The 27,592-nt window shown below is 45.5% G+C and overlaps 2 protein-coding genes across 3 annotated transcripts in view; both read right to left on the bottom strand.

Moving 5' to 3' along the window:
• Positions 1–10,576, bottom strand: part of tbx19 (T-box transcription factor 19) — a 15,740-nt gene extending 5,164 nt beyond the window's left edge. The window contains exons 1-3 of the mRNA XM_065952088.1: positions 9,716–10,576; positions 5,956–6,185; positions 2,940–3,216 (exon numbers count right to left, since the gene is read on the bottom strand). Of these exons, the coding sequence (XP_065808160.1) occupies positions 2,940–3,216; positions 5,956–6,185 (507 nt within the window). The 5' untranslated portion in view covers positions 9,716–10,576. The remainder of the gene's footprint in view (positions 1–2,939; positions 3,217–5,955; positions 6,186–9,715) is intronic.
• A 1,614-nt stretch (positions 10,577–12,190) lies between these two features.
• sh3yl1 (SH3 and SYLF domain containing 1) lies at positions 12,191–23,059 on the bottom strand. 2 transcript variants are annotated; one of them, XM_020659892.3, is made up of 11 exons: positions 22,758–23,059; positions 18,726–18,836; positions 17,758–17,871; positions 16,009–16,073; positions 15,816–15,928; positions 14,628–14,756; positions 14,399–14,543; positions 14,076–14,298; positions 13,932–13,991; positions 13,366–13,398; positions 12,191–12,908 (listed from the first exon to the last, which is right to left on the bottom strand). In XM_020659892.3, coding segments are annotated over exons 1-11 (1,197 nt in total). In that variant the 5' UTR covers positions 22,759–23,059; the 3' UTR covers positions 12,191–12,705. The 2 variants fall into 2 exon arrangements, with proteins under 2 accessions (XP_020515548.2, XP_020515549.2); XM_020659893.3 differs by lacking the exon at positions 22,758–23,059 and adding an exon at positions 22,594–22,612.
• Between the last annotated feature and the right edge of the window lie 4,533 nt (positions 23,060–27,592).

The raw sequence follows: 27,592 nt of genomic DNA, 5'->3' as shown, positions 1-27,592 counted from the left end.
CTCGACAGGAAGTGCATTAAACTGCCGCCGGCCAATTAAGAGCTGTTTATCCTGTTCCCGTGGTTACGAGGGGGCGAGCAGGTGAAGTGAGTGAGGAGAGGGACTGAAGTGGCTAATTACAGGCGGTAGTCTCTCGCCCACTCCAATACAATAGGAGAGAGAGAGGGGGGGGGGGGGGAGATGAAAAGAAGGAGTTGTTCTTGATATGGAGAAGAGGATAATGGACTGAAGAAGAAGAAGTTACTCTGAACAAGTGATGAAGATGAAGAAGAGGAGTGGAAAGAGTCAGAAGGTGAAACAGAAAACAAATTAAAGGAAAGAGAAAAAGATGAAGAAATACAAAGTCAACAAAGAGGAGGAAGAGGAGGAGGAAGAGAGAGAGGAGGAGGAGGAAGAAGAGGAGGAAGAGAGAGAGAGAGAGGAGGAGGAAGATGAGGAGGAAGAGAGAGAGGAAGAGGAGGAAGAAGAGGAGGAAGAGAGAGAGGAGGAGGAGGAAGAAGAGGAGGAAGACAGAGAGAGAGAGGAGGAGGAAGATGAGGAGGAAGAGAGAGAGGAAGAGGAGGAAGAAGAGGAGGAAGAGAGAGAGGAGGAGGAGGAAGAAGAGGAGGAAGAGAGAGAGAGAGAGAGAGAGGAGGAGGAGGAAGAAGAGGAGGAAGAGAGAGAGAGAGAGAGAGGAGGAGGAAGAAGAGGAGGAAGAGAGAGAGGAGGAGGAGGAAGAAGAGGAGGAAGAGAGAGAGAGAGAGAGAGGAGGAGGAAGAAGAGGAGGAAGAGAGAGAGGAGGAGGAAGAAGAGGAGGAAGAGAGAGAGAGAGAGAGAGGAGGAGGAAGAAGAGGAGGAAGAGAGAGAGGAGAAGAGGAGGAAGAGAGAGAGAGGAGGAGGAGGAAGAAGAGGAGGAAGAGAGAGAGAGGAGGAGGAAGAAGAGGAGGAAGAGAGAGAGAGAGAGGAGGAAGAAGAGGAGGAAGAGAGAGAGAGAGAGGAGGAAGAAGAGGAGGAAGAGAGAGAGAGGAGGAGGAAGAGGAGGAAGAGAGAGAGAGGAGGAAGAAGAGGAGGAAGAGAGAGAGAGGAGGAAGAAGAGGAGGAAGAGAGAGAGAGAGAGGAGGAGGAAGAAGAGGAGGAAGAGAGAGAGGAGGAGGAAGATGAGGAGGAAGAGAGAGAGGAGGAGGAAGATGAGGAGGAAGAAGAGGAGGAAGAGAGAGAGAGAGAGGAGGAAGAAGAGGAGGAAGAGAGAGAGAGAGAGGAGGAGGAAGAAGAGGAGGAAGAGAGAGAGGAGGAGGAAGATGAGGAGGAAGAAGAGGAGGAAGAGAGAGAGAGAGAGGAGGAAGAAGAGGAGGAAGAGAGAGAGAGGAGGAAGAAGAGGAGGAAGAGAGAGAGAGAGGAGGAGGAAGAAGAGGAGGAAGAGAGAGAGGAGGAGGAAGATGAGGAGGAAGAGAGAGAGGAGGAGGAGCAAGAAGAGGAGGAAGAGAGAGAGGAGGAAGAAGAGGAGGAAGAGAGAGAGAGAGGAGGAGGAAGAAGAGGAGGAAGAGAGAGAGAGAGAGAGAGGAGGAGGAAGAAGAGGAGGAAGAGAGAGAGGAGGAGGAGGAAGAAGAGGAGGAAGAGAGAGAGAGAGAGAGAGGAGGAGGAAGAAGAGGAGGAAGAGAGAGAGAGAGAGAGAGGAGGAGGAAGAAGAGGAGGAAGAGAGAGAGGAGGAGGAGGAAGAAGAGGAGGAAGAGAGAGAGAGAGAGAGAGGAGGAGGAAGAAGAGGAGGAAGAGAGAGAGGAGGAGGAGGAAGAAGAGGAGGAAGAGAGAGAGAGGAGGAGGAGGAAGAAGAGGAGGAAGAGAGAGAGAGGAGGAGGAAGATGAGGAGGAAGAAGAGGAGGAAGAGAGAGAGGAGGAGGAGGAAGAAGAGGAGGAAGAGAGAGAGAGAGAGAGAGGAGGAGGAAGAAGAGGAGGAAGAGAGAGAGAGAGAGAGAGGAGGAGGAAGAAGAGGAGGAAGAGAGAGAGGAGGAGGAGGAAGAAGAGGAGGAAGAGAGAGAGAGAGAGAGAGGAGGAGGAAGAAGAGGAGGAAGAGAGAGAGGAGGAGGAGGAAGAAGAGGAGGAAGAGAGAGAGAGAGAGAGAGGAGGAGGAAGAAGAGGAAGAGAGAGAGGAGGAGGAAGAAGAGGAGGAAGAGAGAGAGAGGAGGAGGAGGAAGAAGAGGAGGAAGAGAGAGAGAGGAGGAGGAAGATGAGGAGGAAGAAGAGGAGGAAGAGAGAGAGAGAGAGGAGGAAGAAGAGGAGGAAGAGAGAGAGAGGAGGAGGAAGAGGAGGAAGAGAGAGAGAGGAGGAGGAAGAGGAGGAGGAAGAGGGAGAGAGGAGGAGGAAGATGAGGAGGAAGAGAGAGAGGAGGAGGAGCAAGAAGAGGAGGAAGAGAGAGAGGAGGAGGAAGATGAGGAGGAAGAGAGAGAGGAGGAGGAGCAAGAAGAGGAGGAAGAGAGAGAGGAGGAAGAAGAGGAGGAAGAGAGCGAGAGGAGGAAGAAGAGGAGGAAGAGAGAGAGAGAGAGGAGGAGGAAGAAGAGGAGGAAGAGAGAGAGGAGGAGGAAGATGAGGAGGAAGAGAGAGAGAGAGGAGGAGGAAGAAGAGGAGGAAGAGAGAGAGAGGAGGAAGAAGAGGAGGAAGAGGAGGAAGAGGAGGAGGAGGAAGAGAGAGAGAAGAGGAGGAGGAAGAGGAGGAGGAAGAGGAGGACGAAGAGGAGGAGGAAGAGGAGGAGGAGGAGGAGGAGGAAGAGAGAGAGAGAGGAGGAGGAAGAGGACGAGGAAGAGGACGAGGAAGAGAGAGAGAGGAGGAGGAAGAGCAGGAAGAAGAATAAAGAAACACGATGACATCATCAATAATTACTGATGCTCCTGTAACACTGAAACACAATGTGACATCACAGACTGGGACGCCAATATGACGCCATGACACTTTTGAAAAAGTAATCTCACCTGTCCTCCTCCGTTCACCTTGTTGGTGAGTTTGACCTTGTTGAAGGTCACGGCCGCCTTCATCCAGTGAGCTCCGAAGTTTGGCGAGTCCGGGTGGATGTAGATGCCGCCGTGGCCCCGCCCCTCGCCTCGTCCCTCTGCTCGACCGGCCGCCACCCACTCCCCGTTCACAAACTTCCAACGACAGCTGTCGGCCGGCACGAAGTCCAAGAGGAAGGAGTACATGGAGCTGGGATCAAGACCGGAGACGCTGACCTTCAGGACCGGGAACATCCGACTGTAACACACACACACACACACACACACACACACAGAGACACTCACACACACACACACACACACACACACACACACACACACAGAGACACTCACACACACACACACACACACACACACACACACACACAGAGACACACACACACACAGAGACACACACACACACAGAGACACACACACACACACACACACACACACACACACACACAGAGACACACACACACACACACACACACACACACACACACACACACACACACACACACACACACACACAGAGACACTCACACACACACACACACACACACACACACACACACACACAGAGACACACACAAACAGAGACACTCACACACACACACACACACACACACACACACACACAGAGACACACACACACACACACACACACACACACACACACACACACACACACACACACACACACACACACACACACACAGAGACACACACACACACACACACACAGACACACACACACACACACACACACACACACACACACACACACACACACACACAGAGACACTCACACACACACACACACACACACACACACAGAGACACACACACACACAGAGACACACACACACACACACACACACACACACACACACACACACACACACACACACACACACACACACACACACACACACACACACACACACACACACACACACACACACACACACACACACACACCGTTTCATATCAATAGGGGTACTATTCTAATATTTTATGACACATGAAAGTGAAGAATATTTACTGTATTTACAAAGTCGTCTTTTCTCTTCAAAGTAAAATATGACACTTTATACTGCAGTAGCCATTTTAAACACTAGGGGTCAGAGCTACATACTGCTCCTTTAATGTCGGGGAACATTTAATTTTCTACTTTTTATTGTGAATGTTGCTTATTAACAGGAAACAGCAGAGATGTTTGAAGGGTTTCTCTCTCGTTGATGGAGCTCTAACATTCTTTAATGTTTAATAATTCCTCATATTTTTCAGTTTCTTCACATTTTAAAGCTTTTCATTAAAGTACCACCTGCTGGGCGAGTATAAAAGAACCAGAAAAGAACATGAACCACTGTCAGTTAAAGAGAAATTACAAAAATAACTGAAGTTTTCAATCAGCGAGCACACACACACACACACACACACACACACACACACACACACACACACACACACACACACACACACACACACTCTCCATCATCAGCTGAAGAGGCGTTCTGCAGGTGTGAATGGAGTGTTTCTCTCTGCAGGTCAACACAGCGAACACACACACAGAGACACACACAGAGACACACACACACACACACACTAATGAATAACCTGGTTAACAGGAGCAGTGATCCACAGTCGGCTCCAAACAGACGAGTGACTCTGGAGTCAAAAATATTCAGATAACAAAGTAAAAAATGACTCAAATGTAAAATAAAGAGAATTAATTAAACATTTCTATGATAATTCACATTTTAATATTCTTCAGATTTAAAGACTTGTTTCAAAACCATGAAAACTGACGAGTCACAAACTCAATCTTATATATTTACTTTTCTTTTTTCAGGTAGGACTCACATGAAGGATTTAAAGGTAGGACTCACATGAAGGATTTAAAGGTAGGACTCACAGGTAGGACTCACAGGTAGGACTTACAGGTAGGAAGCAGCGGTCGGACGCATAGGTACGACAAGTTGAAAGGACTCACAGCTAGACACATACTTAGGACACATAGGAAGGACACACAGGTAGGACTCACAGGGAGACTCACAGGGAGACTCACAGGTAGGACTCACAGGGAGACTTACAGGTAGGACTTACAGGAAGGACACTCAGGGAGACTTACAGGAAGGACACTCAGGGAGACTCACAGGTAGGACTCACAGGTAGGACTCTCAGGGAGACTCTCAGGTAGGACTCACAGGTAGGACTCACAGGCAGACTCACAGGCAGACTTACAGGTAGGACTCACAGGTAGGACTCACAGACAGACTCAGAGGTAGGACTCACAGGTAGGACTCACAGGTCGGACTCTCAGGGAGACTCACAGGTAGGATTCACAGGTAGGACTCACAGGTGGGACTCAGGTAGGACTCACAGGCAGACTCACAGGTAGGACTCACAGGTAGGACTCACAGGGAGACTCACAGGTAGGACTCACAGGTAGGACTCACAGGGAGACTCACAGGTAGGAGTCACAGGTGGGACTCACAGGTAGGACTCACAGGTAGAACTCAAAGGTAGGACTCAGGTAGGACTCACAGGCAGACTCACAGGTAGGACTCAGGTAGGACTCACAGGTGAGACTCAAAGGTAGGACTCAAGTAGGACTCACAGGGAGACTCACAGGTAGGACTCACAGGTAGGACTCACAGGTAGAACTCAAAGGTAGGACTCAGGTAGGACTCACAGGCAGACTCACATTAGGACTTACAGGTAAGACTCACAGGCAGACTCACAGGTAGGACTCAGGTAGGACTCACAGGTGAGACTCAAAGGTAGGACTCAAGTAGGACTCACAGGGAGACTCACAGGTAGGACTCACAGGGAGACTCACAGGCAGACTCACAGGTAGGAGTCACAGGTGGGACTCACAGGTAGGACTCACAGGTAGGACTCACAGGCAGACTCACAGGTAGGACAAACAAACAAGGGAAACACTTGTTTTGGACAGCCATGGCCCTGTAAAGTCGGTTGTCACGGTTACCGTCCATTCTTGGTGACGATCATCTCGTTGGTGATGTGCTCAAACTTCCTCCACAGCTCGGCGTCCTCCAGCGTCACTCTCAGCTCCCGCTCCGTCGGATCGCCCTTCTCCCGGCCGGCCTGCAGCTCGCTCTCAACGGCGCTGAGGAGGCGGGACATGCAGCGCTCAGCCGAGCCAGGGTCGGCGCCAGAGATCGAGCCTGTGTCCTCCTGAACCCCCTCCACCTTCATCTGACACACACACACACACAGGTTTCATCTCTACGTGTGGTTAAGGGTATAACCAGGTGAAGCTAGGATTTTAAGGAGGTGAAGGTAGGAGCTTAACCAGCTGAAGGTAGGATCTTAACCAGCTGAAGGTAGGATCTTAACCAGCTGAAGGTAGGATCTTAACCAGCTGAAGGTAGGATCTTAACCAGCTGAAGGTAGGATCTTAACCAGCTGAAGGTAGGATCTTAACCAGCTGAAGGTAGGATCTTAACCAGCTGAAGGTAGGATCTTAACGAGGTGAAGGTAGGATCTTAACCAGCTGAAGGTAGGATCTTAACCAGCTGAAGGTAGGATCTTAACCAGCTGAAGGTAGGATCTTAACCAGCTGAAGGTAGGATCTTAACCAGGTGAAGGTAGGATCTTAACCAGCTGAAGGTAGGATCTTAACGAGGTGAAGGTAGGATCTTAACCAGCTGAAGGTAGGATCTTAACCAGCTGAAGGTAGGATCTTAACCAGCTGAAGGTAGGATCTTAACGAGGTGAAGCTAGGATCTTAACCAGCTGAAGGTAGGATCTTAACCAGCTGAAGGTAGGATCTTAACCAGCTGAAGGTAGGATCTTAACCAGCTGAAGGTAGGATCTTAACCAGCTGAAGGTAGGATCTTAACCAGCTGAAGGTAGGATCTTAACCAGCTGAAGGTAGGATCTTAACCAGCTGAAGGTAGGATCTTAACCAGCTGAAGGTAGGATCTTAACGAGCTGAAGGTAGGATCTTAACGAGGTGAAGGTAGGATCTTAACCAGCTGAAGGTAGGATCTTAACGAGCTGAAGGTAGGATCTTAAGGAGGTGAAAGTAGGACCTTAACCAGCTGAAGGTAGGATCTTAACAAGCTGAAAGCAGGATCTTAACGAGGTGAAGCTAGGATCTTAACCAGCTGAAGGTAGGATCTTAACCAGCTGAAGGTAGGATCTTAACCAGCTGAAGGTAGGATCTTAAGGAGGTGAAGGTAGGATCTTAACCAGCTGAAGGTAGGATCTTAACCAGCTGAAGGTAGGATCTTAACCAGCTGAAGGTAGGATCTTAACCAGCTGAAGGTAGGATCTTAACGAGGTGAAGGTAGGATCTTAACCAGCTGAAGGTAGGATCTTAAGGAGGTGAAGGTAGGATCTTAACCAGCTGAAGGTAGGATCTTAACCAGCTGAAGGTAGGATCTTAACGAGCTGAAGGTAGGACCTTAACCAGCTGAAGGTAGGATCTTAATGAGGTGAAGGTAGGATCTTAACCAGCTGAAGGTAGGATCTTAACGAGCTGAAGGTAGGACCTTAACCAGCTGAAGGTAGGATCTTAACCAGCTGAAGGTAGGATCTTAACGAGCTGAAGGTAGGATCTTAACGAGCTGAAGGTAGGATCTTAACCAGCTGAAGGTAGGATCTTAACGAGGTGAAGGTAGGATCTTAAAGAGCTGAAGGTAGGATCTTAACCAGCTGAAGGTAGGATCTTAACGAGCTGAAGGTAGGATCTTAACGAGCTGAAGGTAGGATCTTAACCAGCTGAAGGTAGGATCTTAACCAGCTGAAGGTAGGATCTTAACGAGCTGAAGGTAGGATCTTAAGGAGGTGAAAGTAGGATCTTAACCAGCTGAAGGTAGGATCTTAACCAGCTGAAGGTAGGATCTTAACGAGGTGAAGCTAGGATCTTAAGGAGGTGAAAGTAGGATCTTAACCAGCTGAAGGTAGGATCTTAACCAGCTGAAGGTAGGATCTTAACGAGGTGAAGGTAGGATCTTAACGAGCTGAAGGTAGGATCTTAACGAGGTGAAGGTAGGATTTTAACGAGGTGAAGGTAGGATCTTAACCAGCTGAAGGTAGGATCTTAACCAGCTGAAGGTAGGATCTTAACGAGGTGAAGGTAGGATCTTAACGAGCTGAAGGTAGGATCTTAACGAGGTGAAGGTAGGATTTTAACGAGGTGAAGGTAGGATCTTAAGGAGGTGAAGGTAGGATCTTAACGAGGTGAAAGTAGGATCTTAACCAGCTGAAGGTAGGATCTTAATGAGGTGAAGGTAGGATCTTAACGAGGTGAAGGTAGGATCTTAACCAGCTGAAGGTAGGATCTTAATGAGCTGAAGGTAGGATCTTAACGAGGTGAAGGTAGGATCTTAACGAGGTGAAGGTAGGATCTTAACGAGGTGAAGGTAGGATCTTAACCAGGTGAAGGTAGGATCTTAATGAGCTGAAGGTAGGATCTTAACGAGGTGAAGGTAGGATCTTAACGAGCTGAAGGTAGGATCTTAACCAGGTGAAGGTAGGATTTTAATGAGGTGAAGGTAGGATCTTAACCAGCTGAAGGTAGGATCTTAACCAGGTGAAGGTAGGATTTTAATGAGGTGAAGGTAGGATCTTAATGAGGTGTATTTTACTAAAACATATAATAAAGGCGTTAATAATAAAATAGCATCAGAATAAAATGAAACAGCAGCGCTCCTGCTGAGCGCTCTAACAGAATAAGTTAGAAATATAAACATTTTATAAAAAATCTGAAGCAGTTTAAAACTTTAAGGGCAGTAAGGGAACGTGCGGTGGAGGAGCTGAGCAGGTGTGTGTTTCAGATTTACAGTGACACCTGTGAGTCTCCTCACAGAGAACAGAAATTCAACCCTCCGCTCTGAAGACTTTTAAATCTTGATCATCCAAAGTTTCACCATGGTGATTTAAAGCTTCTTCACTTGAATGATCTCTGACACACAGACATAGAGTCTTCACCATCGTGTTCATAACGGTTCCTTCTAACACAAAAAAAAGATTGAAATCAAAGTGCTGCAGGAGGATCTGAGAGAGCCGCTCGGAGTATCTAGAACGGCTTAAACACTGAAAATGACCTCGGCCTACGGAGGCTTGAGAGGGTCAAACTTTATCAGGATTCTGAATCCATTCCAACATTTCTTTAGTTTTCCTCCTTGAATATATTCTCTCACTAAAACCATTCAAAGTTCACACGTGTCCTGCCTCCTTTCTGTCTTTGTATTTCAAACATCACCTGTTCTCTCTGGAAGCGTGGCGAGGACACAAGCTGCAAATGATCATTTATAAACACAGAGCGCTGCAGGGTCAAATGTTTCTGTAGGTCCATGACAAATAAACAAAATTAGAAATATTTTCACATAAATCAGATTTATTCATTCATTTACACCTAACTTTAATTAAACTGTTTTATTTTGAAATCCATCTGCGGAGACACTTTAAATATAATAACTATAATTATATTAATTATATTAATTATAAGTGTTTATTTAAATTACATCAGACTGAATGAGGTTTTATTTCTTTTTTGTGATTTAACATTTGTTTTTTTTTCAATATGTGTAGGCAGGAGGCGATTACATGCAGTTTTATTTCATGTGTTTAAATATTTCAAACTGAAGAATGATGAATTCAAATAAAGATAAATGAAGAGTTGAAGCACGCCTCATGTTTCCTCATTTAGAAACATTCATCGTATTTCAACAAATCGTTTTGAAAGACGTTAAAAAAAGAGAAGAAGGTGGACTCACCTGAGACGAACTTCACGCTGCTGAACACGAGAAAAAAGATCCAAAATCAAACGAGACTCAGAATCAGGAGTCAAAAAAAATAAAAACAATGTTTTATATTTTAGTTAAATGAAATATTATAAAAATGAATAAAGTGAGAGAGTCGCTGCTCGGCCTCAAAACGGACTGAACCTCAGAAACAATCAGACTGACTGGAGCTCGCTCACTCACCCTCTCTCTCTCTCTGTGACACACACACGCAGAGACACACACACGCACACACACAGGAACACACACACGCAGAGACACACACGCACACACACACACAGGAACACACACACACACGCAGAGACACACGCGCACACACGCAGAGACGCGCGCACACACACACACACACACACACACACACACACACACACACACACACACACACACACACACACACACACACACACACACACACACACACACACACACACACACACACACACACACACACACACACACACACACACACACACACACACACACACACACACACACACACACACACACACACCTCCCTCCTCTCATCTTTAATTTGTCCGTTGATGACGTTCAGAATCCTGCAGCACAAACAAAATGTTTACGGTTAAATCGACATGAAAACGAGTCAGGAGATTATTTATGTCATTATTTCACTCAACGTGGAGCTTTGTTCATCACGCTGAGGGGCGGGGCCAGAGGAGCTACACTCTGATTGGCTACCTGCTCGTCTGAGGGACCCGATAGTTGACATGTTTTTAGTTCTTTAAGAGGAGAACTGTGTCTCATCGTCTCCTGTTAGAAAGCAGATCTCAAGTCATTACTGTTCATTTGTCTGCTTTTTACTTTGGGCCACCCCCGCAGAAGTCCCCGCCCCAGGTGGGCCCCCCCAGTCCAAACAGTCTGGACACGCCCCTGATAACATGTGAGTAGAAAGTCTGGAAGGTGGAGAAGATTCAAAACGATGGAGTCACAAAAACCAAAGAATTCAGCTGAAAGCATAAAAGGGCTTTTATTTTGAAGGAATAAGAATAAGAATATTTTGAATATTCTGGTGTGTAGGTGAAGAATCAGCCTCCAAAGGAGCAGCTGTACAGTTAGAGTCTCTAAGTTTCTAACACAGGCTCAGGTGTGTGACCTGACTGCAGAGCTGCAGGTGTTTGAGTCTAAGCCAATCAGCACGCAGCAGCAGCAGCAGCAGCAGCAGACAAAGAGTTAATAAAGTCCCTGATTTATAAATGATGAAGAGTCAACACAAATGTTTCAGTGTCTGCTCGCCGTGTGTCTCGTCTCCCTGCAGACGCTCAAACTACCGTCCAATGAGAAACAGACACACGACCAGTTAACGAATCAATCAGAGAGAAACGGAAAAAAAAAACATCCTGCAGGTTTAAATGTCAAATAATGAAGAAAAAGAGAAAGAGAGAGCAGCATGTAATGGAGAAGAGGTCACACACACACACACACACACACACAGACAGTGTGTGTGTGTGTGTGTTTTAATCAGCAGGAGAGATTACAGGATTTACAGACTTAACAGGCAGAAAGGAAGGTGACAGGTAAACAGCAGACAAGCAGGTGACACACACACACACACACACACACACACACACACACACACACACACACACACACACACACACACACACACACACACACACACACACACACACACACACACACACACACACACACACACACACACACACACACACACACACACACACACACACACACACACACACACACACACACACACACACACACACACACACACACACACACACACACACACACACACACACACGTTCTGGATCATCAATCCGACTTTTATTTGGCGACAGAAATCCAGCTTTTTACATTCCCATTCATTCAGGGCACAGATGGACTAGTGGTTAGGCGTCTCATGTACGGAGGTTAGAGTCCTATAAGTGAACGGCCAACATCATCACCTGTGTTTATTTTTACACACAAAAAATATCCTTTAAAGTCTGTCAGGAGTGTTACATATCTGTGTATTCAAGACGTTTTGGACGCCCCTCGGTTTGTCAGATATGAGAGCAGTTATCAGGTCAACAGGTGTTGCAGTGATGGAAGCGGTCAAGAGAAGTGGTTCAGATAGAAGTGATTGTATCCGACCTAAAAAGCCTCTGCATGTTTCTAATAAGCTCCACGAGCAGAAACGTGCTCAAACTAGGATCAATATTGGAGATGCTTTTGAAAAATGGAGAGAGGTTAGAACACAGAAAGGTTTACAGACCCATGCAGAGCTGGATAAACACTGAAGCTTCAGAGTCCACCACATGGTGACCTGAGTGAGCATCCACTCTAGAGAGGAGGGGGGGGGGAGACAGCTCTCTATGATGTTTAGAATTCAGACTGCAGTACACATTTTAAACACTAGGGGGCAGAGTTACATACTGCTCCTTTAAGTTTTCTTCTTTTTATTTGAATGAATAAAAAACAAACAGCGTTTTAAAAGGACTTTTATTTCAGACCTCTAAAATGTAAAGAACAGAGAAGATCCCAAACACCTCCTGACCACATACAGCGGTCACTGTAAACATGTGAAACATGATTTGAATGCGTTGCCATGACAACACACGTGTGTAACATAACTTGAAATACTGTTCGACATGAAGCTGTAACTTTAATATTCAATAAATCACCGTCATCATCTTCAAAGTGCTTTCACCTCCCATCACCATGACAACCAGCTGTCCAATAAACAAACAGGAAACTAAATCTAAGCGTAGACACTTCAGAGCGACAGACCTGCACCTTCAGAGTCATTTTGCTGCTCACTGATTGGTCAGAACACACAGACGTCTCACCTTGTCGTGTTTATAAAACGTCAGATTTAAGACGATCATTATTGTTTTTAGATTAATGATTATTTATATTTGATTAAATCCTACACCATTGTTTCTCTTGACCTCTCTCAGCTTTACCTGCAGTACCTCCTTCAGACCACCTGGGGGCAGCGATCAGAAAGAGACAAAGTTAGCGGGGAAGATCCCGACCCGCCCGTCGGCCAGTTGCCCCTCCCACCAGTCGTACTGGGACTCGGTCTTGGTGACGATGGTGATGTGGTCACCGGGGACAAAGCTGAGGTCGCCGGGCTGTTCTCCTGTGAATGGGTGGGTCGCCGTGACAACCAGCTGCCCGCTGGCCCCGCCTCCTGATGGACCTGGACCAATAGGAGAACAGATAAGAAGTTTTAAAGAATCCAAAATAAACAGAGTGACGCAGAGATGTTTTTGTCTTTTTAAATGACGACATGATTCATTTTCTGCTGACTCAGGCGCCGTGTCCACCGTGTTGCTTATACAGGGGGCGTGGTCAACAGACTGTTGTCATGGAGACAGGACGGACATGCAGCACTTTTCTTCTCAGTGCTCAAACGCTTCATGCTGACACTCCAGACCGCACAGCCAGGTGGACACGGGCCTCATTGTTAATAAATGTTTTCTAATTTAGCTTAGCATCAGAAACAACTAGCCTGGTTGAGTCCAAAGGTTTCCTCTAAAGCTTGTTAATTAATCTGTAATTAAATTAAGAATGAAAAACAATAACTGGCTGTTTTGATGAGTTTGTAGACGATGTGTTACACGATGTCAAACATGCAGAGTGATCGTTTCTCTTACCGACGTTTGGAGCGTTCCTGGAGGCGAACTGACCTGAAACAGAAAAACAGAAAAGAGTTAAAAATCTGAAAAACTCAGTTTATTAATAATTCATCACTTTGTGCTGCTGGGACTGAACATCTGGAATATTACAAGATTTATTCACTGTGAGATTTTGAATCAGTGTTTTTATTTTCTGCTGTTTCAGCAGTTACCTAATGTGTCCACTAGAGGGAGCTGCTGCATCAAAAACCTTCAATAAAGAGCGGCTCAATGTGCCATCAAAGGAGAGAAGGAAAGGAGGTGAAGGACAGAGCGTAAAGAAGTGGGCAAGGAAGCAAATAAGGAAATTAGGAGGTAGAGAAGGGAATAAGGAGGTAGAGAAGGGAATAAGGAGGTAGAGAAGGAAATAAGGAGGTGAAGAAGGTGATGTAGAAGGACCAAGTGAAGACAGAGAACAGGAAAAGTGGCAAGGGGGGGTAAAGAAGGAAACTAAAGGGAAAGAAAAAACTAAAAGGTGTGTGGGGGGGGGGGATATAACACTACAAAGGACACCAGTTGTGAAGACTGATGAAGGTAAAACTTACCTGAGGTCTCTGATTTGTAGACGGAGATGCTCGGGTAGAGTTTGCTTTTATTTTCTCCACCTGTGCACACACCCACACCCACACCCACTATTAAACACATATTTAGTCATACATCAACAAACTTATATCTGAGCGAGGTTTTACCAGGGTTCGCTGCAGGTTGCTGGTAGTTCGCTGCAGGTTGCTGGTAGTTCGCTGCAGGTTGCTGGTAGTTAGCTGCAGGTTGCTGGTAGTTAGCTGCAGGTTGCTGGTAGTTAGCTGCAGGTTGCTGGTAGTTAGCGCCAGGTTGCTGATAGTTAGCTGCAGGTTGCTGGTAGTTAGCGCCAGGTTGCTGGGATGGAGCTGGAGGTCTTGCAGGAGGAAGAGACTGCAGAGAAAGAAAAGACATCGACCTTTAAAGACAAAGCATTGTGAACAGACCAATCAGGGTTCCAGACTGGTCTACATTAGTACATGTTGTCTTTTACCCTATGACGCATGTTCTTTGCCGTCCAGTCTGCGCAGTACGCCTCGGTGTACTGCTCCAGGATGTGGTAGAGGTTGAAGCATTCGGGGGGTGGCTCCACGTCGCCATTCAAAATGGCCGAAGCACGGATTTCTCTGCCGTAAAACCTGTAGCCACATAGACACATCAACATCAGTGTAAACACAAAGACGCGGGATGCAGGTCGGTTTTGTTGTGCATGTCATACGTACTTCTTGTTGGTGTCTTTGCGCTCAATCAGGTAAGATCCCTCCAGAGAAATCCCTGCAAACAAACCTCTGGATCTGCAGTAGGTGAAGACGGCTGCTGTGCTGCGGACAAGTACGTCGGCCTCCACATTCCTGAAAGACAGAAATATGCTTTAATAAACCATAATGTCTGTGTGTACTCTGGATTACCAGATTTTGATGTTTTAGAGACTTTTCAAGACAGTAAGATTTAGTTAAATTGTGCTGATTGGTTCTTTACTCACGCATTTCTCTGTTTTAGCTTTAATTTAGCTTTTTTTCACCAATCTACAGACTGCTGTTGCTCTGTGGTGTTCCTCAAGGCTCGATGCTGGGTCCTCTGTTATTTTCAGATTTTAAGCTAAAGCTCAGTCTTTGTTTCGTACGATAGGAGTAAGGTATTGATATGATACTTTTTAATAACACAAGTTTTAAAACAATTCCATCTCCATAACTTTAATGATCTTTAGTATCGAAAAATTTACAGAAGCTATCTTCAGTCATGTTTTTATACAAAAGCTGCCGCAAGAGAAAGAAATGTCTAAATTGCTCAATTGTACAGTTTTCCCTGCAGAGCCCGTCTGATTAATTGGCCAGCCGATACTATCTGCCAATATTAGCATATCAAGTGACTACTGAGGGATCAACGTAATGCATGTTTATATGAATTTTCTTTGTCCCCAATATCGATATCAGAATCAGCCCAGGTTTTATAATAATTTTTTTGACTATAATCACATCAAAGTTTTAAATTCTGGTCGATAGGAGACATTAATATCTTTGTTTCTGAATGTTTATGACTCTAAGACGAAAATGTCTGGTGATTTACAAACTCTAAAATAAAAATACAAAATACATTCAGTCCAACATCAAAGCACATTTTTTGTCTGCGTCTTATGTATTAAACACCTGGTCACGCCCACATACGCCCACACACACACACACATCAGAACCTGTCAGACGGCCTGCAGGTAACACTGATTCCATTGTACTAAATTGAACCTCAGACATAAATCAACGCCGGTCAAGTAAACAACAGCAGATGTTATAAACTGCCACAAACACAACTTCTGTCATTAACGTCTCATAAATCTTCAGTGAGAATTAAACATTACATCTAAGCTGTTATTAAAAATAACTATTAAGAATCAGAGTGACGGTGCAGGTGCTCACCTGCCCACCGGTCCAACAGCAACAGTGCAGTTCCCACCCAGAGTCAGGTTCCCGCCTTTAGTGAACGCCTCGATGGCTCTGCGCTGGTTCAGGATGATCACCAGGTCGGACACCTGCGGGAGACATCACCTCCACTCAGGATGAATGATATCAGGGGAAATTAAATGCTCAAAGGTTGTGTTTGACCTCTCACCTCCACTCCGATCTCGAAGCCTCCACCCAGACCAGCGATGCCGATGGCGGACGGTGCCGACCAGCCTGAACACAAACATGGCGAGCGTGGTCAGGATACCAGAAATGTAAACTTTGAAACTGTTTTTAAAGATTTTTTTTTTTTTTTTAGCTTTTAGGCTTTATGTGATAGGACAATGGACAGAGAGTGGGGAAGACATGCGGGAAAGGAGCCACAGGTCGGACTTGAACCTGGGCTGCCCACCTGGAGGACTAGAAGCCACCTGGAGGACTAGAGCCCGCTTGGAGGACTAGAGCCCGCTTGGAGGACTAGAGCCCACCTGGAGGACTGGAGCCCACCTGGAGGACTAGAGCCCGCTTGGAGGACTAGAGCCCACCTGGAGGACTAGAGCCCACCTGGAGGACTAGAGCCCGCCTGGAGGACTAGAGCCCGCCTGGAGGACTAGAGCCCGCCTGGAGGACTAGAGCCCGCCTGGAGGACTGGAGCCCGCCTGGAGGACTAGAGCCCACCTGGAGGACTAGAGCCCGCCTGGAGGACTAGGGCCTCTGCAAATGGAGTGCGACCATGAGCATGTCTCTCAATCCCCTCATGGGTTAATAAAGTAGGTGAAACTTTGATATGATTGTAGTAAAACTCTCAGGATAGACATATCAGTTTGAAAGTCTGCACAAAACATTTACTCATTTATTTCAGACTCCTGCAGCTCCGCTCTCTTTTAGAAACGTTTACATCTTTAAGAGACGTCAGAAGGACTCGGGTATCATCAGCGTTTGTCCACCTGTGAAGGTGAAGTCCAGCTGCTCTCTCTCTCTTTCTTTAAAGCTTCTGTTCTTCTGAATACTACACGAGGTGTTCAGAAGAACACTGAAAAGGTTTGACGTTGAAGGTGTTAACATACAATGAGAAGTTTGCATTATTTCATTGTTTCCATGTGGACTTGAACGTCTCCAGGTTTCATCTCTGATGCTGAAAGGAGAGAAGTCCTCGTCAGGAGGAACAACAATATGTACAGTGTTACGGCTGTATGTGTCCCTGTACTGTTTGTCCCTTCTCACTTCCTGTTGTCTCCAGCCCAGGTGAAGCCACTAATTGAACAACGAGGCACACCTGACCTGCAGGAGGCATTTTGGAGTTGGGACTGCTGTGGCTCTCAGTCAGGGAGTGTCTGTTGTCTTTTGTTAAATGACTTTCTAAGTTAATCTTTGTAATCATTAAGTTGAAGTAATTGTAATAAATCTCTTTGTTTTGACTTTTGTTAAGGTGATTAGTGTCTTTTATTGGGTCAATGTGTGGTTTGTTGTTCGCCCCATAGGGCCGCCTTATGAGTGAACAGGTCTGTTGTGGTCCTGCACTTCCTCTCTCCCTCTCTTCTTGGTCATATCAGATCTTTTTGAGGATCCCCAAATGAATTAGTCTTTGTGAGATGTGTTTTTAGACGGACAGCTCCTTTAATGTGGCGCAGCAGGAAAGCCCCAGATTCCGACAGGCTGTTTATGGCATTTCAGGCACATGTTGGAGTTTGTCTCTGAGCCAGTCGCCACCGCCGGACAAACAAGTAACAACCGGAAAAACGTCAGATGACTCCACGCCGCCGCATCACACGCTGCGACAGGGAGACCCAAGGCGGTTTGTGGTGTCACGACGCACGCCAACAAACTTAATAATTTAAACCAGCGGACATGAAGTTAATGTATGAGGAAGAGGGGATTCCTGCATGGACCTCAGAGACGGTCAGGAGGTTTTATTTACGTCTGTCGGCGAGTCGGGCGATGACGATGCCGCTGCCTCCTCGAGCTGTGATCATGAAGCCGGCCTTGATGACGGTGATGATGGCCAGACCCTCGGCCTTCGCGATCACATGAGCTGCAACACAACATCAACAAACAAACATCAAAACAACGATCATCATATCATGGATGTTTAATGAACTGCTGTTTGAAAACACAGAAATATTTAAAAACAAGCAGAGCGAGCAGAGCAGACTGTAAATATACTGACACTACCTGTCTGAACCTGTAGGGGGCTCCACACGCTGTAAACATGTTCATCTAGGCTTTTTAGAATGGGTGTGTATGTGACTTCCTGTTCTTCTGCAGCCAGCCTCCAGTGGACACTCCAGGAACTGCAGGATTTTACACTTCAGCATCGGCTTCATGTTTTAGGTTTCTGTTTACTTCAGACGTCCCTGCAGGTTAACGCCGTCCCGTCTGAGCTGAAGGTGATGACTCATCGCTCTGGTCGATACCTCGGTTTAACCCGACAGCCTGCAGACGACTTCATCTCCGTTTTACAGATCTAAACAAAGCGCTGTGCTACGAGGTGCTACCTGTTCACTGTGCTTGTTTACATGCAGGTAATGGAGCGTAGAGAGTATTAACCAGAGCTACAGCACCCACTAATGGCAGGCGGCTGCGTTGCAATTTGAACATCTGACGAGATCGAGGGCACACACATAACACTTTAACAAACAAAAACTTCTGATGTGGCCTCGTGAAGTCGACTCCATTTTCCTTTTTTTGTTTTATTTCGGGTGTTTTTAAGTCTTCATGAAGAAACAGGACAGCGGATAGAGTTTTATTTCTAATGAGGGTTTAGTTGCCCGTTTCTTCTTCTACCCTCGGTCCAGTTGTCCTCGTCTCTTTCTCATCAGACCGAGTGATGGATAAAGTGTGTGTGTCGTGTGTCGTGTGTGTGTGTGTGTGTGTTTGGGTCTTTACCGGGGATGAGTTTGTCCGGTCCGTTCCTGTTGGAGATTTCTGTGAAGTCTCGGAGGATCTTGGCGACCTTCTTGGTCTCAGACTTCAGATTTCCCGGGATGGGGTTATTCACTGAAAACAAACAGATGTTTCACTCATTCACAGATTCCTGCAGAATCTTTACACTTTGTGCTCTTTGAACTCTCCAGCTAATCAGAGAAGACACAAAGCTCTGAGTGCTCAATCTGCACTTTAAATGAAGAATGAGCAGCGTTTTCATCTGGTAGATGTCACCCTTAAGCTCCAGCATGAAACCAAAACAAGCTGCTGTTTGGCCACGCCTCCTCCATACTGAAGCCTCCGCCCTCCTCCAGAGACACACCTCCAACCCCCCTCCACTCGTATTCACACAAACGAGTCAGGCGTCGGGGGAGGACAACATTGTCCTTTGCTCGAGCTGCATTCACCCGTGTCCTGCATTGTTGTTTTAGCATGCTAATGTTAGCGCTCTTTAGTTAGCTCGTAGCTTCACATTGTTGTTTTAGCATGCTAATGTTAGCGCTCTTTAGTTAGCTCGTAGCTTCACATTGTTGTGTTAGCATGCTAATGTTAGCGCTCTGTAGTTAGCTCGTAGCTTCACATTGTTGTGTTAGCATGCTAATGTTAGCGCTCTTTAGTTAGCTCGTAGCTTCACATTTCATGTAAACTGACACAGAATGAGCGTGATCTAAAAACTCTTACTAACATCCAAATAATCAGTGAGTATGTTCTTCTTCTTCTCTCTAGTTCTTGACTAAAACAGCTTTTATACACAAGGGGAGGAGCCGGCCGTCCCGTCCATGTAAACACGGCTCTGACAACAACACAGCCAGCGGGACTCGAGCTTCTCCCTCATTGTAGACAGTCAGGACTCAGAGACACATTTACACTTATTTATCTAAATATAAAGTGATGTCATCAGCGTAACAGCTGAGACGTTTACCTTTAGAAGCTGCAGAGTAAACATTTAGGGTCATATGAAAATCTAAAAAGCAAACATTAGAAATAGTTTCAAAATGTTGCTTGATTGTTGAATTCATGTACGTTGACACTCACTTGTCTGCTGAGTTTGAGGCTCGTTCATTCAGCTCCTCCTGACCTCCGCTGACCTTTACCCATTTTACATTTTTACAGATATTCTCACAAACAGTCGCTTGTTCCTGTTGTTCTCGAATGTGAGCTGTCGCTGCAGGCCGTGTTTCACTCTGTTCCTGCAGCTGATCACAGCTTTGTTAGCGTGACGCTCAGGCCGCCGCATCTCGTTGTGTCATGAGTGAGGAATGTGCTGCGTGCAGCAGGAGGCATGCTGGCAGGCTGAGGACAGTTAACTGCTCGCTCTCAAACAGGAAGCTGCTCGCTCTCAAACAGGAAGTTGAAGGACACACCTGCACGCTCTCCCGCTGTGACTCAGTCAATTATCTTGAATTCATCTCAGAACAAAAAAAATGAAGGCAGCAGCTGACGCACACAGCAGCCACCACCCTGAGTGACATCATCGCTGTCACCATGACGATGCCTCCCAGCTGATTACCTGCTAAATGACAAATTAACCAATCACAGCCAATGAAACACCAATGACAGTTTGTCCTAAGCAGAATGTCTACACCAGAACATGGACCTTAAAGAAACCAGCAACCAAGATAAAACCAACAGGAGAACCCCCCCTCAGAGACCTCCTCAAAGACCTCTAGAACCTGGACAACAATCACAAAGAACCCAGAACCTGACCTGAACACCACACAGCCACAAGATTCTGTTCAACCAAACACCTCCATTATGGCCCACTACAACCCCCTCAAAGTCCAGCAGAACCTTCAAAACAAACTACTAGAACCCTTCTTACAGACTACTAGAACCCTTCTCATAGACTACTAGAACCCTTTTTATGGACTACTAGAACCATTTTTATAGACTACTAGAACCCTTCTTACAGACCACTAGAACCCTTCTTATAGACTACTAGAACCCTTCTTATAGAGAACCCTTCTTACAGACTACTAGAACCCTTCTTATAGAGAACCCTTCTTACAGACTACTAGAACCCTTCTTACAGACTACTAGAACCCTTTTTACAGACTACTAGAAACCTTCTAATATAGAACCCTTCTTATAGACTACTAGAAACCTTCTAATATAGAACCCTTCTTACAGACAACTAGAACCCTTCTCAGACTACTAGAACCCTTCTTACAGACTACTAGAACCCTTCTCATAGACTACTAGAACCCTTCTTATAGACTACTAGAACCCTTCTTACAGACTACTAGAACCCTTCTTACAGACTACTAGAACCCTTTTTATAGAGAACCCTTCTCATAGACTACTAGAACCCTTCTTATAGACTACTAGAACCCTTCTTATAGAGAACCCTTATAGACTACTAGAACCCTTCTTACAGACTACTAGAACCCTTCTTACAGACTGCTAGAACCCTTCTTATAGAGAACCCTTCTTATAGACTACTAGAACCCTTCTTACAGACTACTAGAACCCTTCTTACAGACTGCTAGAACCCTTCTTATAGAGAACCCTTCTTATAGACTACTAGAACCCTTCTTACAGACTACTAGAACCCTTCTTATAGAGAACCCTTCTTATAGACTACTAGAACCCTTCTTATAGACTACTAGAACCCTTCTTACAGACTGCTAGAACCCTTCTTATAGAGAACCCTTCTTATAGACTACTAGAACCCTTCTTACAGACTACTAGAACCCTTCTTACAGACTACTAGAACCCTTCTTATAGAGAACCCTTCTTATAGACTACTAGAACCCTTCTTATAGACTACTAGAACCCTTCTCATAGACTACTAGAACCCTTCTTACAGACTACTAGAACCCTTCTTATAGAGAACCCTTCTCATAGACTACTAGAACCCTTCTCATAGACTACTAGAACCCTTCTCATAGACTACTAGAACCCTTCTTATAGAGAACCCTTCTTACAGACTACTAGAACCCTTCTCATAGACTACTAGAACCCTTCTTATAGACTACTAGAACCCTTCTTACAGAGAACCCTTCTTATAGACTACTAGAACCCTTCTCATAGACTACTAGAACCCTTCTCATAGACTACTAGAACCCTTCTTATAGAGAACCCTTCTTATAGACGACTAGAACCCTTCTTATAGAGAACCCTTCTTACAGACTACTAGAACCCTTCTCATAGACTACTAGAACCCTTCTTATAGACTACTAGAACCCTTCTTATAGAGAACCCTTCTTACAGACTACTAGAACCCTTCTCATAGACTACTAGAACCCTTCTCATAGACTACTAGAACCCTTCTTATAGAGAACCCTTCTTATAGACTACTAGAACCCTTCTTATAGACGACTAGAACCCTTCTTACAGACTGCTAGAACCCTTCTCATAGACTACTAGAACCCTTCTCATAGACTACTAGAACCCTTCTTATAGAGAACCCTTCTTATAGACTACTAGAACCCTTCTTATAGACTACTAGAACCCTTCTTACAGACTACTAGAACCCTATTATATCCTATTACAGACAGTCCAACAGAACCTTGAATGTAAACTTTAAACAGAAGTTAAATAACTTTCTTAAATTCTGTTAGAGGTCAGTCAGCATCACAAGAACCCAATCCTCCTTCTGTAGGTCTGATAATGAGTCCACTAGAGTCCACTAGACTAGATCTGATAGATGACTGGACCCTGGTCATGCGCAGAAACCTCCTTAAGTCTCATCAGAACATTTCCACAGTGGCTCTAAAAAGTGGAGATAACCTGCTGAGCACAGAAAAACTAACCCAGCGTCACTTCCGGGACCATCTGCATCTTTTTAATGAACATTCAGTGAGTTATTAAAAACACTTCAACACACCTGGCCGGTGTAATGTCGCAGCTGGTTTTCAAGCTAACAGGTAACAATTAGCTCGTGGAGGATACACTGTGTTCCGCATCTGTAATGACGTCACAAACAGACCAATGACGGCGAACAGCTTTAAAAACATTAAACACCTTTCACCTGAGTTTCAATGAACTTACTTTTCTGTCTTCTTCTTCTTCTTCTTCTCCTCCTCCTTCTCTCTTTCCTCTTCTCTCTGTTAATCAGCTTGAACACCTGTGACAGGTGACTGTCGTGACGCGCCCTCCTGTTTTCACTTCCGCCTCACCTTCCTCTCGCGCATGTCACCTTAACACAAACACACACTTCAGATAAACAAATGGAGCCCACTTATTTACTGATGTTGCCATGGAGACGACTCAGCTGGGCGCGTCCATGAGACAGAGCTGGGCACGTTCATGAGACAGAGCTGGGCGCGTTCATGAGACAGAGCTGGGCGCGTCCATGAGACAGAGCTGTGCGCGTCCATGAGACAGAGCTGGGCGCGTTCATGAGACAGAGCTGGGCGCGTTCATGAGACAGAGCTGGGCGCGTCCATGAGTGTGTCACCCTGAGTTCAGTCTGTCAGGCAGATCGTTACTGTCTTCATAAAGTTCTTTGTTTTTATCATCTTTAATTTGTTGTTTAAACATTTCTGAAGCTCAGAACGTTTCCTGTTCTCCTGCAATAAAATCATTTCACTATTAAAGGTTGTCTCTTTCTGTCTCTGGTCACTTCCTGTCAGCACCTGTTCTCTGCCTCTGGTCACTTCCTGTCAGCACCTGTGCTCTGCCTCTGGTCACTTCCTGTCAGCACCTGTGCTCTGCCTCTGGTCACTTCCTGTCAGCACCTGTGCTCTGCCTCTGGTCACTTCCTGTCAGCACCTGTGCTCTGTCTCTGGTCACTTCCTGTCAGCACCTGTTCTCTGTCTCTGGTCACTTCCTGTCAGCACCTGTGCTCTGCCTCTGGTCACTTCCTGTCAGCACCTGTGCTCTGTCTCTGGTCACTTCCTGTCAGCACCTGTTCTCTGTCTCTGGTCACTTCCTGTCAGCACCTGTTCTCTGTCTCTGGTCACTTCCTGTCAGCACCTGTGCTCTGCCTCTGGTCACTTCCTGTCAGCACCTGTGCTCTGTCTCTGGTCACTTCCTGTCAGCACCTGTTCTCTGTCTCTGGTCACTTCCTGTCAGCACCTGTGCTCTGTCTCTGGTCACTTCCTGTCAGCACCTGTGCTCTGCCTCTGGTCACTTCCTGTCAGCACCTGTTCTCTGGTCACAGCTGTTGGTTCAGACTGAGAGGAGGAAGTCTTCTCATGTTTCTCACAGTTAACATGCTGAAGTTGTTTTCATTCTCTCTTCAGGGAAATAAGCTGCTCTCCTGTGGGAGGTCAAAGGTCAGCAGTCAGAGTCGAGGAGAGACCTTCATCGTTCGTTCAAAGAGTCGGCTGTTTTCTTCACGCTGAACTCAAACTCTTGATGCAGTGATTAGAGTAACAGCAGTAATGACACGAACAGACGAGAGCAGAAACACAACGAGGACAGTTTGACATCGAGGTCGTCATGGTTACATGAGAGCGCCAAGTCATGGGAAAAGTCAGAAAACACGCACAAGATTTAACGACTTTAACATAGAGCTCTATGGGGACTGACTCACTGCAGGAGACAGACTCTAGTGGACACTGGAGGAACTGCAGCTGTAAAGTTAGACATTTTAACATAGAGCTCTATGGGGACTGACTCACTGCAGGAGACAGACTCTAGTGGACACTGGAGGAACTGCAGCTGTAAAGTTAGACATTTTAACATGGAGCTCTATGAGGACTGACTCACTGCAGGAGACAGACTCTAGTGGACACTGGAGGAACTGCAGCTGTAAAGTTAGACATTTTAACATTGGGCTCTATGAGGACTGACTCACTGCAGGAGACAGACTCTAGTGGACACTGGAGGAACTGCAGCTGTAAAGTTAGACATTTTAACATGGAGCTCTATGAGGACTGACTCACTGCAGGAGACAGACTCTAGTGGACACTGGAGGAACTGCAGCTGTAAAGTTAGACATTTTAACATGGGGCTCTATGAGGACTGACTCACTGCAGGAGACAGACTCTAGTGGACACTGGAGGAACTGCAGCTGTAAAGTTAGACATTTTAACATAGAGCTCTATGAGGACTGACTCACTGCAGGAGACAGACTCTAGTGGACACTGGAGGAACTGCAGCTGTAAAGTTAGACATTTTAACATAGAGCTCTATGGAGACTGACTCACTGCAGGAGACAGACTCTAGTGGACACTGGAGGAACTGCAGCTGTAAAGTTAGACATTTTAACATGGAGCTCTATGAGGACTGACTCACTGCAGGAGACAGACTCTAGTGGACACTGGAGGAACTGCAGCTGTAAAGTTAGACATTTTAACATGGAGCTCTATGAGGACTGACTCACTGCAGGAGACAGACTCTAGTGGACACTGGAGGAACTGCAGCTGTAAAGTTAGACATTTTAACATGGAGCTCTATGAGGACTGACTCACTGCAGGAGACAGACTCTAGTGGACACTGGAGGAACTGCAGCTGTAAAGTTAGACATTTTAAGATAGAGCTCTATGGGGACTGACTCACTGCAGGAGACAGACTCTAGTGGACACTGGAGGAACTGCAGCTGTAAAGTTAGACATTTTAACATAGAGCTCTATGGGGACTGACTCACTGCAGGAGACAGACTCTAGTGGACACTGGAGGAACTGCAGCTGTAAAGTTAGACATTTTAACATGGAGCTCTATGAGGACTGACTCACTGCAGGAAGCAGACTCTAGTGGACACTGGAGGAACTGCAGCTGTAAAGAGCTGAGCATCGTCTCACCTTTATTATTCCATTCACCTGCTGGAATACAGAAACCTAACTTTACTCTCCTTTAAGAAGACAGATGCTGATGGGGTCTTAAAAACATATTTAAGTCGTTTCACACTACTACAACATTATGTCCAGTGTTGGGAGGGTTACTTTTATGTCCTAAAATGTAATCTGTAATGTATTCCCTTGGATTACTCAAGTAAAGTAATGTATTCTAAATACTTTTGGATTACTTTTAGCTTACTTCAAAATCGTCTAGCTGAGCGTGTTTATCTGGAACACATCATTCTTTTTGCCACTTGTTATACTCTAAGAGTACACTTTAAAGTCTGTAAGGCATTAATAAATATGTGTTTGTACCACCACAGAAAAATGTTATTGATCACCCAGCAATATTTAAATGATTTTTTAAAAATCGTCAAGCACATAAAATTATTATTGTAACGGATAAGATTTCATGTTGTTAACTGTTTTGTTAGTTAAGATAACGACTGCTATTTCAAGTGCCTATGACAGTGTTCTACGCAGGTTATCAAGTGTGTGATTGGTCGAGAGCTTGAGGGAAAGGTGGGACTGTGCGCTGTGTGTGTGTCTGTGTGGGTATGTGTGAGTGTGTGTGCGGTAGCTAAGCTGGGGAGTACCGTTACTCATAGAGAGACTGTAGGTTTGTTATTTTGGCGTTGGCTACGGCCCTCAGTATCCTGTGTTAAGTTTGGGAAATAAAACCCATGGAAACTGAATAAGGTCTCATAACTTCACTAAGCAGAACGTTACAGTATATTAAAGTAGAGCAGCTTTCTCTGCTCTGCATGTCCAAACTACAGCCACTGAGCCTCGAACATTGATGCAGAAAGCCCTTATAAAAATACACAATTTAAAATAGACCTTGTTTGTGAGTGTAGGACAAGCTACATGCGAGCCAGCGGACATTAACCCTCCTTTCTTTCCCCGCATGTGAGCACTCTCAGCCGGTGGAGCGTGTGGAAAGTGTTAACATAAAGCCACCTGCTTCTGCACCTGCACAGTGCAACCTGCGTGTAGTGCCGTAAAGTAATCCCTACAAGTAATCCCTACAAGTAATCCTTTTTTTGAGAAAGTAACTGTATTCAGAATACACCAATTTAAACTGTAACTATAACAGAATACAGTTACTCTTATTTTGTATTTTAAATACGTAACGGCCTTACATGTAATCCGTTACTTCCCAACCCTGATTATGTCTCTATAAATCGGAAATGTCTGATTTGTCCATCAGTCACAGCACGACTGATGTTCATCCCATGACATCAGGACGAGCAGCCATGGAAAAGTGATTATATGTGATGGAGGAGCAGTCTGAAGCTGAGCGCCTGAAGGAAATATGTGTTTACAATATTTCCAATAATAGAACTCTGCATCTTAAAAAAATGTGATCACATGTTTGTACTCTACTACACAGCTCTAATTTATAATGTGCATCAAATTGCTTCGCGGGGATTGTGAAGTGTGGTCGCTCAGATGAATCCTGGGTAATGTGGATGTGTGATGATGAGCAGGCTGAAGGAGGATCGCTCTGCTGTCAGTCTGGTATTTATGACTCTATCACCACCAGGAGCTTTAACTTCACAACCTGCTCTTATCTCAACTCATTCAACATATGTTTACTGCTCAGCTGCAAAACACCACAAATGTTCTGCTACATGTTCACCCAACACAGACACACTGATACTGAATATGAGCTGACACATACACAAACAGAAACTTAAATTAGACACACGACCTGAGAAAACACCAGGAAATAAGATATATAGCCTACTCTCCTTCCTGTGAGGAAAAAACCTGATAACGATCACATGGCAGTTAACTTAGCAGCTAAGCTAGGCTAACATACAGCTTGGATGAATTAAACTTCAATTTGATTCCAGTTAAAAAAGAACGACATAGAGGCGCTGGTGGCTTAGTGGTTAGTGCGCGCGCCCCATGTATGGAGGCTGTTGTCTCAAGCGGGCGGCCTGGGTTCACTTCCCACCTGTGGCTTCTTTCCCTTCATTCCCCTCTCTCTCTCTCTCTCTCGCTCTCTCTCTCTCTCTCTCCCTGATTTCCGACTCTGTGAATGTCTGGAGTGATTAAAAATGCGTTAACATTTGGATCAGAAGCTCAGAAAAT

This window comes from Labrus bergylta, chromosome 24 (genome assembly GCF_963930695.1).
Source record: "Labrus bergylta chromosome 24, fLabBer1.1, whole genome shotgun sequence".
Taxonomy (NCBI): Eukaryota; Metazoa; Chordata; class Actinopteri; order Labriformes; family Labridae; genus Labrus; species Labrus bergylta.
This window is presented reverse-complemented; position numbering and strand designations above follow the sequence as displayed.